This window comes from Aphidius gifuensis, linkage group LG6, assembly GCF_014905175.1.
Source record: "Aphidius gifuensis isolate YNYX2018 linkage group LG6, ASM1490517v1, whole genome shotgun sequence".
NCBI lineage: Eukaryota > Metazoa > Arthropoda > Insecta > Hymenoptera > Braconidae > Aphidius > Aphidius gifuensis.
Window position 1 is genome coordinate 2,916,946 of NC_057793.1, and position 12,464 is coordinate 2,929,409.

At 23.9% G+C, this 12,464-nt stretch overlaps 2 protein-coding genes across 2 annotated transcripts in view; one reads left to right on the forward strand and one right to left on the reverse strand.

The window, feature by feature from the left end:
• On the forward strand, positions 1-4,633 carry LOC122858850 (alpha-N-acetylglucosaminidase). The gene is made up of 13 exons (XM_044162046.1): positions 1-205; positions 274-434; positions 521-699; positions 784-1,002; positions 1,200-1,427; positions 1,507-1,570; positions 1,638-1,783; positions 1,864-1,948; positions 2,013-2,162; positions 3,086-3,228; positions 3,316-3,475; positions 3,557-4,133; positions 4,199-4,633. The coding sequence occupies exons 1-13, from the start codon at positions 127-129 to the stop codon at positions 4,303-4,305; spliced, it is 2,298 nt and encodes a 765-aa protein (XP_044017981.1). The 5' UTR covers positions 1-126; the 3' UTR covers positions 4,306-4,633.
• The window catches only part of LOC122858848 (serine/threonine-protein kinase STE20), a 26,085-nt gene continuing 17,954 nt past the window's right edge, over positions 4,334-12,464 (reverse strand). Inside the window, exons 4-9 of the mRNA XM_044162045.1 lie at positions 10,065-12,027; positions 9,244-9,607; positions 8,874-9,070; positions 7,419-7,808; positions 6,291-6,478; positions 4,334-6,135 (exon numbers count right to left, since the gene is read on the reverse strand). Coding sequence (XP_044017980.1) covers positions 6,075-6,135; positions 6,291-6,478; positions 7,419-7,808; positions 8,874-9,070; positions 9,244-9,607; positions 10,065-12,027 — 3,163 coding nt within the window. The 3' untranslated portion in view covers positions 4,334-6,074. The remainder of the gene's footprint in view (positions 6,136-6,290; positions 6,479-7,418; positions 7,809-8,873; positions 9,071-9,243; positions 9,608-10,064; positions 12,028-12,464) is intronic.

Sequence of the window (12,464 nt, forward strand, 5' to 3'; positions counted from 1 at the left end):
ACAAGATAAGATAATTGAATAATCTTAAAAAAAAAAAATTTAGCCAAGAGAAGGGGATATATATTTTACGACTACTTTGATAGAAAAAAAAAATTGTAAATCAGTACAGTACACACTGTCATTACAATGACCGGAAGAAGTATTTTATTGTTTATTTTATTGTCTTTTGTATTAAATTCAACTGCAAAGTTAAAAAAACACGATGGTAAGTTTTTTAATAATAAATTTTATTATTTAAATTTGATAATGTATTCTTATCAATTTTACTTATAGGCTTTGAAAAAACACTTGGACATTTAAAGCCAAAATCTTCAGCTGATGATCAACAAAAAGCTGCTTTTAATTTAATCGAAAGAATTGTTAAAAATAATTCAAAATTATTTAGTGTTATTGTTGATCCAACACGAAGCCCAGAAGGAAAAGACAAATTTACAGTTAATATTTAAAATTATATTACCAAATAAAAATATAAGTTAATCATTTTTTTTAAGTATTCAATTTTTATATTAAAATTTTATAGATAACAAAAAATCAATTGGGACAAATTCAAGTACTAGCAAATTCAGGTGTTGCTGCTGCATGGGGATTTCATTATTATATTAAAAATTATTGCAATGCTCATATTTCATGGGAAGGTCAACAAATTGAATTGCCAAATTCTTTACCAGATGTCGATATAACTGTAACATCAAAAGACAGGTAATTCGAAATTCGAAAATAATAATTTCATCTAAAATATAACGTTGTATTTAATATAATCATAAAAATAATAATTCATTTTAGATTTCGTTATTATCAAAATGTCTGTACAGTTGGCTACAGTTCAACCTGGTGGTCATGGAATCAGTGGGAAAAAAATATTGATTGGATGGCACTTAATGGAATTAATTTTGCTCTTGCATTTCATGGCCAAGAGGCAATATGGAAAAAAATTTATCTCGACTTGAAACTGAGTCAGTCAGAAATTGATGAACACTTTGGTGGAACAGCATTTTTACCATGGTTAATTATTTCATTATTTAATTATCAATATTTTTTTTATCAATCTAATTATTTATTTATTAATTATTTATTTATTTTTATAATCTAGTGAATCTTGATTATAATTAATCAATGATAAACAAATGACCTTGACAATTAATTAAACAATGAAAAAAAAAAAGAGACAATTTTTATTAAAGATTTATTTTTTAATTCAGGTCAAGAATGGGAAACATACGAGGATGGGGAGGACCATTGTCTGAGTCTTGGCATGAACATACAATTAATTTACAGCATAAAATTTTAACACGAATGAGACAACTTGGAATAATTCCAATTCTACCTGCATTTGCTGGACATGTACCACAAGCATTTTCAAGAATTTATCAAAATTCAAATTTTACTAAAATTGATTGTTGGAATGATTTTGAAGATAAATATTGCTGGTATGACAATGAGAGTATAAATATATTTATTAATTAATAATTAATTTTAATTATTAATTTTATTTTACTTTTTATCAAGCCCATTATTGCTGTCACCAACGGATCCATTGTTCAACGAGCTTGGTCAAAAATTTCTTCGTACTGTAAGTTTAAAAAAGCTCATTTTTAATTTATATTTTTTGTTTTTATTTAATTAATTATTTATTCAAGTATATTGATGAGTTTGGAACTGATCATGTTTACAATTGTGATACATTCAATGAAAATGAACCACCAAGTGGTGAATTGGAATCATTAAAAGAAATTGGTGCAGCTGTTTATAAAGCTATGGTTGATGTTGATCCACAAGCAATTTGGTATTTAATAAATTAATAAATAAACTTATTAAACTGTAGCTTATTAAATTTTTAATTGTAAAATTTAATTTATTTATCAGGGTAATGCAAGGTTGGTTATTTGTTCATCAAGTTCTCTTTTGGACTGAGCCAAGAGTCGAAGCATTCGTAACATCTGTTCCTCTGGTAAAAATTCATATAAAATAATAAAAAAAAACAATAATAATAAATTAATATTTTATTGGTTTAGGGAAAAATGATTGTCTTGGATCTTCAATCAGAACAATTTCCACAATATGAAAGATTTAAATCATACTACGGACAGCCATACATTTGGTGTATGTTACACAATTTTGGTGGAACACTTGGTTTATTTGGTTCTGCTGGTATCATCAACGAGGTTTATTAAAAATTACTTTTCATTTTATTTTTCTTTCTCATTATATTACTTTTTTTTTCTTTAAACATAATCCTGGTGGAAATATTTCTCTGAAATTACTCCGTTTTTGGCCGATTTTTGGAGAAATTACACCGGCATGAGATTGATGGCGAAAAAATTGATGGTAGATGGTGAATCTGGTTATTATGCCAGAGAAAAAAAAAATTAGAAACGAATGGTTAAGTAAAATATAATTTATAAAAAAATTAACATCACGTTTAGCTAAAAAAAAAATGTCAACAAAAAGCTTGAACTTGAAACAAAAGATGTACTTTATGTAATTTTCATGTAAATTACTTTTGAAAAATGACAAATATTTGACTTTATTAACTCTACATATTTTTGTGACTATTGTTTGTCTGATAGGCAGAAAAAATACAGACCTTCTTGTAACTTGTCAACTTGAACTTGAAACAAAAGATGTACTTCTTATTTGTGCACAAGAAGGTCTGTATTCTTTCTGCCCATATTATTGTAGGAATAAAGAATGCTAGTAAAGCTAGAAAAGTCTTATGACGTATTCTATAATCATTAAAGAAAAGTAAAAAACCTGATGCCGATAATTCAACAACAGCAATAACAACCAAAAATAATACAGACCTTCTTGTGCATTAGTAAGAGTTAAGTACATCTTTTTTTCAAGTTCAAGTTCGACAACAAAATTATGATTTAAACAATTTTTTTTCTAATCTTAATATTGTTTTTGTTGACATTGTTTTTTTAACTAAACGTAATGTTAATTTTTTTATTAATTGTATTTAACTTAACCATTCGTTTCTAATTTCTTTTTTCTCTAGAAAAACGGAGTAATGCCGGAGTAATGCCGGAGAAATATTTCCACCAGGGAACATATAATTTAATGGTTTGTGATTTTGATTGTACAGCGAGTTATCAAGGCAAGAAATATGAATAATAGTACAATGATTGGAACCGGACTAACACCTGAAGGTATCAATCAAAATTACGTGATATACGAGCTCATGAATGAGATGGCATACAGAAGTAAATCTGTTAATCTTGATGACTGGTAATAAATAATTATTTTGATAAATATCTCAACAAATAAAAAAAAAACAAACAAACACAACAATAATATTTTAATGTATTTTATTAGGTTTGAAAATTATGCAACAAGAAGATACGGTGCTTGGAATGAATATGCATCAAAAGCTTGGATAACTTTAGGTAATACTGTTTATAATTTTGATGGGATTGAACGTGTACGAGGACATTATGTCATCACCAAAAGACCAAGTTTAAAAATCAAGCCTTGGGTTTGTAAAAAAAAAAATTATATTATTGTTTAATTAATAAATATAATTTGCATAATTTAATATTTTATTTTTAATTTCTAGACTTGGTATGATAAAGAAGAAATGTTATCTGCTTGGGATAATTTAATAAAGGCAAGATATGGCAGAGGTAATTCAAGTTTATACAAACATGATATTGTTGATATAACTAGACAATCACTTCAATTAATTGCTGATGATATTTATGAAAATATTGTTGATGCAAATAATAAAAAAAATATAACAAATTTGAAAATATATTCGTCAATGTTACTTGAAATATTTGATGATTTAGAAAATATACTTGCATCAAGTGATAATTTTTTATTAGGAAAATGGATTAATGATGCTAAGTTATTAGGCACTAATGATGATGAAAAAAAGTTGTATGAATTTAATGCTAAAAATCAGATTACATTGTGGGGACCAGGTGGAGAAATTATTGATTATGCTAATAAACAGTGGTCTGGTGTTATGTCGGATTATTTTAAAGCTCGTTGGATGGTTTTTTTAGAAGCTCTTGATAAATCTGTTAGTCAAAATTTACCACTTCAATATGATGAAGTTGTTGAAAAAATGTTTACACTTGTTGAAAAACCATTTTCGAGTTCTTATAAAAATTATCCAATTGAACCTCAAGGTAATTGAATTTATTATTTTTTTTTTTTGAATAAAAAAATATAGATTGTTTTATTTTTATTTCAGGTAATTCAGTGGATATTGCAGTTTTTTTAAATAATAAATGGAGAAATAGAAAAATTAGTTCAAAAAATCGTAAAAAATTATCAAAATTAAGAAAAAATGCTGAATAATTTTTTAAATAAACGAAGGATTTGCAAATTTTTTTTTTTTTTTCATTTTCAAAATTTATTAATAAATATTGTTTTTTAATTTTTGAATTAAATATTAGACAGAAAAAAATATCGTAATTATAGTTACAGAATTATCAAGTATCAGAACGAAAAAAAAATAATTAAAAAAATCGAAAAACACTGTACAGTAATTACATTTTCTAATAATTTTTATAAATTTTTTTTTTTTTTTTAATGAGGAAATTCGTAGAAAATTTATATTCTAAATATAAATATTTATTTGTCGATAAAAACAATGTAAACTATATTATTTCAATAAAACAAAAAATTCTTTTATATAATTTTACTTATCTTTATTTTTAAAATGAAAATTTAATTTATTATTTTTCGACAAAATGTGCGTATTGTATTATATATTAAATTTTGATTTAACGATAAATATTAAATTCAAGTGTACAAAATATTTTGTGCAAATTTAAAAAAAAAAATAATAAAATAAATAGCGAGTAAATTTTTAATTAACTAGTCAATTTGAATTTTAATTAATTGTGAAAGTTTTAATATTGCAATAGACATTTGAATAGAGAAAAAAATCAATTTTATTTCTATTAATTATTAAAAATTTATGAAAAAGAGAAAATTCTTTTTTTTTTTAATTTCAATTTACAATTTTATATATTAGTGTTTTAAAATTCACTTGATAAATTTACATGTATTTTTTAATTTTTTTTATATACAAACAAAATTTCATAATGAAGAAAAAAATATAATTTTAAAAACTATATTTTTTTGTCTTCTTCATTGTGATAAGTACATATTTTTCAATAAAAATTCGTAGAAATAGTAAGATTGATTTTTTAAACAATTATTATTTTAAATTTTTTTTATCTAAAAATCAAACCCGTTATAATAACGTTAAATAAAATTAACAATTTTTTATTTAATTTATTTCTATCACATATAAAATTACTATTTTTTTAACAATAATTTATTATTAAAAATAAAAAGACAATCGCTTTTAATAATCATCATTTTACTATGACATTAATTTATTTTTTCCAATCAATTTTTATATTCTAATGGTCCCCCTAAATCGAATATGTTCTCGACTATTAAAATTTCAATTATTCATCCAAGATATTTAAATTTTAATCGAAAATAAATTATCAAAATAATAGATTTAATTTAAAATCATCAAATCAATACCGAGACATTTGTGTTTTTTAATTTTTTTTTTAATCAAAACTTTGGTCTTTTTTAAATTTAAAATTTTTCACTACAATTGGTCCTCCTTACTAATTTCAATTTTCTTTAAAAAGTATATATACACATATTTAAATAAAAAAAAATAACAATTAAAATTTTATCAATCAATTTATACATATTTAAAAATTTATAAAAAAATTTTATTTATTTAAAAAGAAAAATTAAAATAACCTATGAAATTATTTATTAATTATTATTTATCTATTATTAATTTATTATAAATTTTTTTAAGTGAGTCTATTTGACCCTATTGATTTTAGAAAAAAAAAATAAATCAATTCCTTTTGAATTTCTCGATGAAATTTGATACAATTCTTCATTAACGATTTTCGTTTTTTTTTTTACATTTTTCAAGTACAAAAAATCGGACGATTATTATTAAAATTAAAAAACAAAAAACAAATTATATATAATATATCTATGTACTATTTTTTTATCATAGTCACGACTCTTGTTTCCCTTGAATCGTCTGATATATTCATCGATGAATTCATTGTTGTATGTCACCGTTTCTCAACTTCTACCTCAATAACTGGCGTCAATGGAGTATCAATTGAAACTTGTCTAAACAAAAATAATAACAAAAAAAAAAAGAAAAACTATTAAACAACATAAACAAACAGATTAAAAACAAAAAAAAATAAATTGTTTTCCAAGTTATTAAAAAGTTCAAGCAAGTTGAAATGATGAAAAATAAAAATAAAATAAAAAAACTTTACCTTCCATTTGTTTGCCAGTCATACGAGTCAGGTGCAGAGTTACTTCTTCCGGCTTTGTGAAATTTTTCAGTTTTATTTTTGACCGATTCACAATGATTTTCAGTGACATTACAATCACCAGTTGCTGATATACTTGAATTTGTTTCATTTGAAGATGGCTTGATAATTTTTCTCGACAAAAATGGATTCTAAATAAATGAAAAAACAAAAAAAATGTTTAGTTTTATTTTGTTTTTTAAATAAATGCATATTAAAGTAATATTTTTGTTTATATTTATTTCGTTTTTTGAAAATAATAATGTCCATATTTTGCTATCTTATGTAAGAATTTTGTATTTATTTTTTTTGTGTTGAATGATTGATGACGTTATATTTTTTACAGGGTCATTAGTGCGCGTAGAATGTACTTTTATGGAGCCGTTGACCTTCTTTGAACCCGGCTGATATTGACAAGGACATAACCATGGCGCCAAATGGCATTATAATAAATATAATATTACAGTAAAAAAATAGAGATTTAATATTTATATATGGCTTTTATATTGTACGTCTATAGACAACGTTAAATATCATACAACCTCGATGTATATATTGATTGACACTATGAAACAATAATTTCATTTCAAATATTAATTTTAATAATTGTAAAAAATCAAAATGAATTATTAATTATTGAATAAAAAAAAATAATTAAAAATTAAAAAGTATTATTCAAAATATCAACTGAATAATTTAATATAAATAAATCAATTTTCTCTGACTGAAAATAAGTCATGTTAGCAGAAAAAATGCCGTTTGAATTTGAAATAATTATTATAAACCAGTTTTAGAAATAAAAAAAAAAAACTTAATTGTTTAATTATTTGATAATTAATTTATTTTTAATTCAATAATTAAACACACGGTATTTATTCAATAATATAAATAAATAAATTTCAATTTCAATGAATTGTGTATTTTTTTTAAAAAAAAAAAAAAAAATGATAAACCTTGAAAATGTATTTGTTGAAATATAAAATGCTAGCCTTGTCAATCCATTCAAGTTGAAATAATAAATAAATAAATAATAGTGAGAATATTATTTAAAAAAAAAAACATAATCAAAGAATAAAATTTTAATTTATTTACCTGAAAACTGTGTTGCTTAAGCATTGTTTTAATTAAAATAAGTGTATCAAGTTTTGGTACACGTGTAACAACTCTAGCAATTTCTTCATCAGTAACAGTAACAGGAAGACGACAATTATCTGCTTCACTTGGTAATGGTTCTTTTCCATTATTTGTAATCCAACAATGTGTTTTAATATTGTTTAAATTTATTCTCATTGTTGGATCTTTAATAAGCATACATGTTATTAAATCACGTAATTCATTACTGATAATTGGTTCATCAGGAAAACGTAGTGGTTCAGTTCGTACTGCTGATTGTACACCAATTATACTTCCAGATCCATCCCATGGTATTTTTCCAGTAACCATAGAATATAGCGTAACTCCCATTGACCAAATATCCGATTCCTAAAAGCAAAAATACAACGCTTAATAAATTTAATAACAAAATACCATTTGTAATATTATTTAATAAACAAAATAATTTTTTAAAAGCTCGCTTAAATTAAATTAATTTTTCATAAAAAAATATTTATAATTGCTATTAAATTTAATGAAAAATTTCAAGCAATTATTTTTATATTTAGCAATATATTTTCTCTTGTTTTATGTCATTGTTGTCATGGATACGTTGATTGATTTTTTAAGTACCTTACAGTTTACCAAGTTTATAAATTTAATAAACTACCATACTGCTGATTGATCAATGCTGAGTCATCTAAAATTTAAACTACACGTGTCTCAATTTAAAAAAAAAATAACTCGACAAAAACAATTGACAATAACAATGAGGAAAAAAATTTGAAAGAAGCAAAAAAAAAAGGTCTACTTGAAACTAATAATTTATCATAACTGTGATAAAAAATATTGACAGTATTTTTTTTTTTTCTAAATTTTCTAAGCAACTGATTGAAAAAAAAAATAAATATAATTGTTTAATAATTATTTAATGTTTATATAATAAATTGCAAAGAAAAAAAAAAAAAAAAAAAATGCATGAATTGATAACGTTGTATTTGATATACTTTCTATTTTTTATTTGTATCAATTTAATTGTATTGTTGTACATTGGATGGCAATCAACAAAGCAATTATCTATCGAGCCAGTCAATCAAACAACAAAGTTGCCAAAGGGCAATATATCTTTCGATTCTAAAACAAGGAAAAAAATAAATTTCTATATATGGACAAGCTGACTATACAGTTGCTCTTTTATTTCATTGCACGTTTATTTCTCTATACTCAAGAGATACACACGTGTTGTCAATTTAACTTGTTGGATAAATTTAATGATTGTCGACTAAAAGTTTTTTATACACTCATTTCATTTATATTTATATATTTTTTTATAAAGTATAATTTAATTTTGAATAATGTTGTTTTTTGTTTAAAAAATATTCAAATATTCGAAATGAAAAATGAAAAATGTAAGAAATAAATTATCCAAGCGTATGTGTATGTTGGAATGCTTACCGTTCCGGAATACTGAGCACCTGGAATTGTAGTTTCAGGAGCAGCAAATGCTGGTGTACCAGCTGAACCAGATAAAAGCTCACCAGATGCTCTCAATTCTGCACTAACACCTAGATCAGCAACTTTAACACGACCATCACTGTCTACCAGCAAGTTACTCGGTTTAATATCACGATGAACAATTCGTTGATAATGTACTGAAATAATTGAAACAAAATAAACAACAAAATTTAACATTTAATTATGAAGATTAAACAAACAATTATTAAAACATCAAATTAAAAATTAAAAATTAAAATATAATGTCATTAACTAATTTGTAAAGTTAATATTTTAAAGTTTGAATAAATTAATATTTTTAATAACTTACAATACTCAACTCCCATGACAACATCACGAAAATTAATTCTTGCTGTATTTTCATCAAGTGGTTTATCCGTAGGAATTTGTAATACTTCACCTTTTTGTACCAATTCAAATACTAAATATAAATTATCTTCATCAGGATCATCAAGTACCTCAACAAGTTTAACAACATTTGGATGATCCAGCTTTTTTAATAATGCTATTTCACGATATACTTTTGCCAATGGATTTGTTATACTTTTTTTTCCTGGTGCCATACGTCCAAATATACCAGCTTTTTTCATTAATTTTTTTTTACTCAATATTTTCATTGCATAATGTGTATCATCCTCTTCATTATATGCCAATTTAACAATACCAAATGAACCCTAAAAAATCATTAAAAAACAAATTATTAATTTTATTTTTAAATTTAATTTTAAATAAATATGAAATTTTATAAATAAATCTATCGAGTACTTGAAAAAAAGTTAAAGAGTGTATAAAAAGTTTAAAATAAAAAAATTAAGTGACAAAGAATGATAAAGGAAAAAAGTATCTAAACTTAGTTGAGAGTGTGTTAAATCTTTTTATCTATATCTATATTATTTTGCACTTTTTTTATGACTAAAATCCATTGGGCTTCTGGCTCGATCTCTTGAGTGCTACTTGAATTCAAGAACAATATATAAGCTTTCCTTGTGGACCATTCAATTCAACTTTGTTATTTATTAGCTACATCTTTTTATATAATTTATTTCTTTATAAAAATAGTATTTTTATCAAGTACACATGTTTCATTTTAAATTAAATTAAATTAAATTAATATTTATAAATTATTATTACCTGTCCAATATTGTCAAGTAGTTTATATTGATTTAATTGCAATGCACCATGTCGATTATCAATTGATACACGTCGACTTTCCCTGAGAGGTCTTCGCTTGGTACCTGGTGAACCTTGTGGACTTCCATACGGTGAATAAGGACAGTATGGATAAATTGGACGAACACCAATATTTTCATTATCACTCAATAATTTTTGTGCAATACCAAATTCACCTGGTGATGATAATTTTCTAATTGGCAATGACAATTGATTTTTTTTATTAACATCAATACTTTTTTCCTCATTATTAACACTTGGTATTTTCAAATGAGGCGAACTATCAGCATGAATAAATTGTTTATTATCAGGTAATCCAATTTTATTTACTGGTAATTGTTCTTCATCATCATCATGATGATTAATTTGTAATGATATACGTCTATCCATTAATCTTGGTTCACCATCACCACGATCCTCTGATTGAGTTGATAAAAGCTGATAAACTTTTATTGATTTTGGTAATATATTTTTAACATTTGATGATTCATTTTTTGTAAATATATTTTTTGTATTTATTTGTTTTTCTTTACAATTAAATACTTCATCATTATCATCATCAATGACAATAGTCATTTCTTGATTTTTGGTTTTATCAATAATTTCTTGTGAATAAATAATACATGATTTTTCTGGTATTCTTTCAAGTTCTAAATTTGATGATGATGATGATGATGATGATGATGGTGAACTGTACTGATGTATCACACGTTTTCTTTGACGTGTTCTTGGACTTGTAATTATTTTTCCTATTGATATGTCATCATTTTGATGTAAATTAGATTTATCATTATCAAAGCTATTATGTAAAATTTTTTTATCTATTTTATTATCATAATTTATATTTAATTTTGTTAAATTTTTAATAATATTTTTTTCATTATCAATATTTGTAATGTTATCTGTTTCTAGTATATTTTCATTTGGGTTATTTGATATTGAATTTTCTCTTAGAGATTCTTTGACTTCTTCAATATCAGGCATATCAGATTCTTCATCTTTCATCAATCTTGTTGTATTAAATCTTTTAGTTGATGATCTTCTTCTTTCTTTGATAAATTGTAATCCCTGAATTCCCTGAAGTACATCATTACTTACTGAAGTTCTTCTGTCATCATCAAATGTACTTAAATTACTCATATATCCACTACTTTCTCTTCTTGGTCTGCAATATCTTGACTGTCCCTTTTTACCACTCATCATTATTATTTGATTATCAATTTCAAAATTTTCAATTTGTTTATCAACACAATCAGACATTGCAACAATTGATGATGATGATGATGATGTTATTCTTTGTGATATATCATTTTCAGTTAATTCTTTTAATTTATTCATCTCTGTTGATTCATCAATATCCTCGAGATAAATTGCACTATCTTTACGTTCAATTGATTCAATTTTTCCCTCACCAAAATGATTTGTCATATTTGTTTTTTTTTCACAACAATTTGGTGTATTTAAATTCCATTCTATACATTCAAAGGTCATATTAACTTTATCAATACTTTTTTCTGTTAAAATATCACAACTTTGCCATCTTGTTTTTGCATTTTCATATTTTACAATTTTTTTATCATCATGAGTGTCAATTTTACCTGTCAATTGTTGTTCATTTACTGATAAAACATTGTTATATATATGATTTTTTATATCAAAATTGTCAATTGGACACTTTGAGCTTTGCGAGTGTGATATTTTATTTGAATATAAAGTATCAGGATGACTATCAAGAGACACAATTTTTAGTATGTCAGCTGATTTTTCGTAAAGATTATTTTTTGAATTGTTACTGTCGTATATTTTGGTATCCCCATGGGACACCAGTGTTGATATATCTAGCATTGACTTTGTAACTTCAGGCAACGTGACTGAGAATTTATTTGATGATGAACATGGTGACTCTTCATCGACTGCCACATGTCTGAAAATATAAATAAATAAATAAATAAAATTAACTTTTTAATTTTTTTTAACCTTCATATATTAATGTAAATTTTTTTTTATTTTTCAAGCTAAATTATCAAAATTTAAATTGTCATTTTACCTGATAATTAAAATTAAAAAAAAAACAAGTAATTGATCAAATTGATAGAAAAAAAATTCACATGATTATCTATGAGCTTGATAACATATATTTTATATTCGAGCTGAATAATTTATGATTTAAATAAGTTGAAATACTATATAGCCACAGAGTTGAAATATGAATTTTAAATTTAAAGACGGTTGAATTCTCTTGGGGAGATAAAACATGACCTTCGAAAATATGCACCGATGTCTAAGATATATATTTATTACTATTGTATAATATTGAGAGGATATTTTTTTTCATTTTAATAGCAAGAAACATCTTGAGAA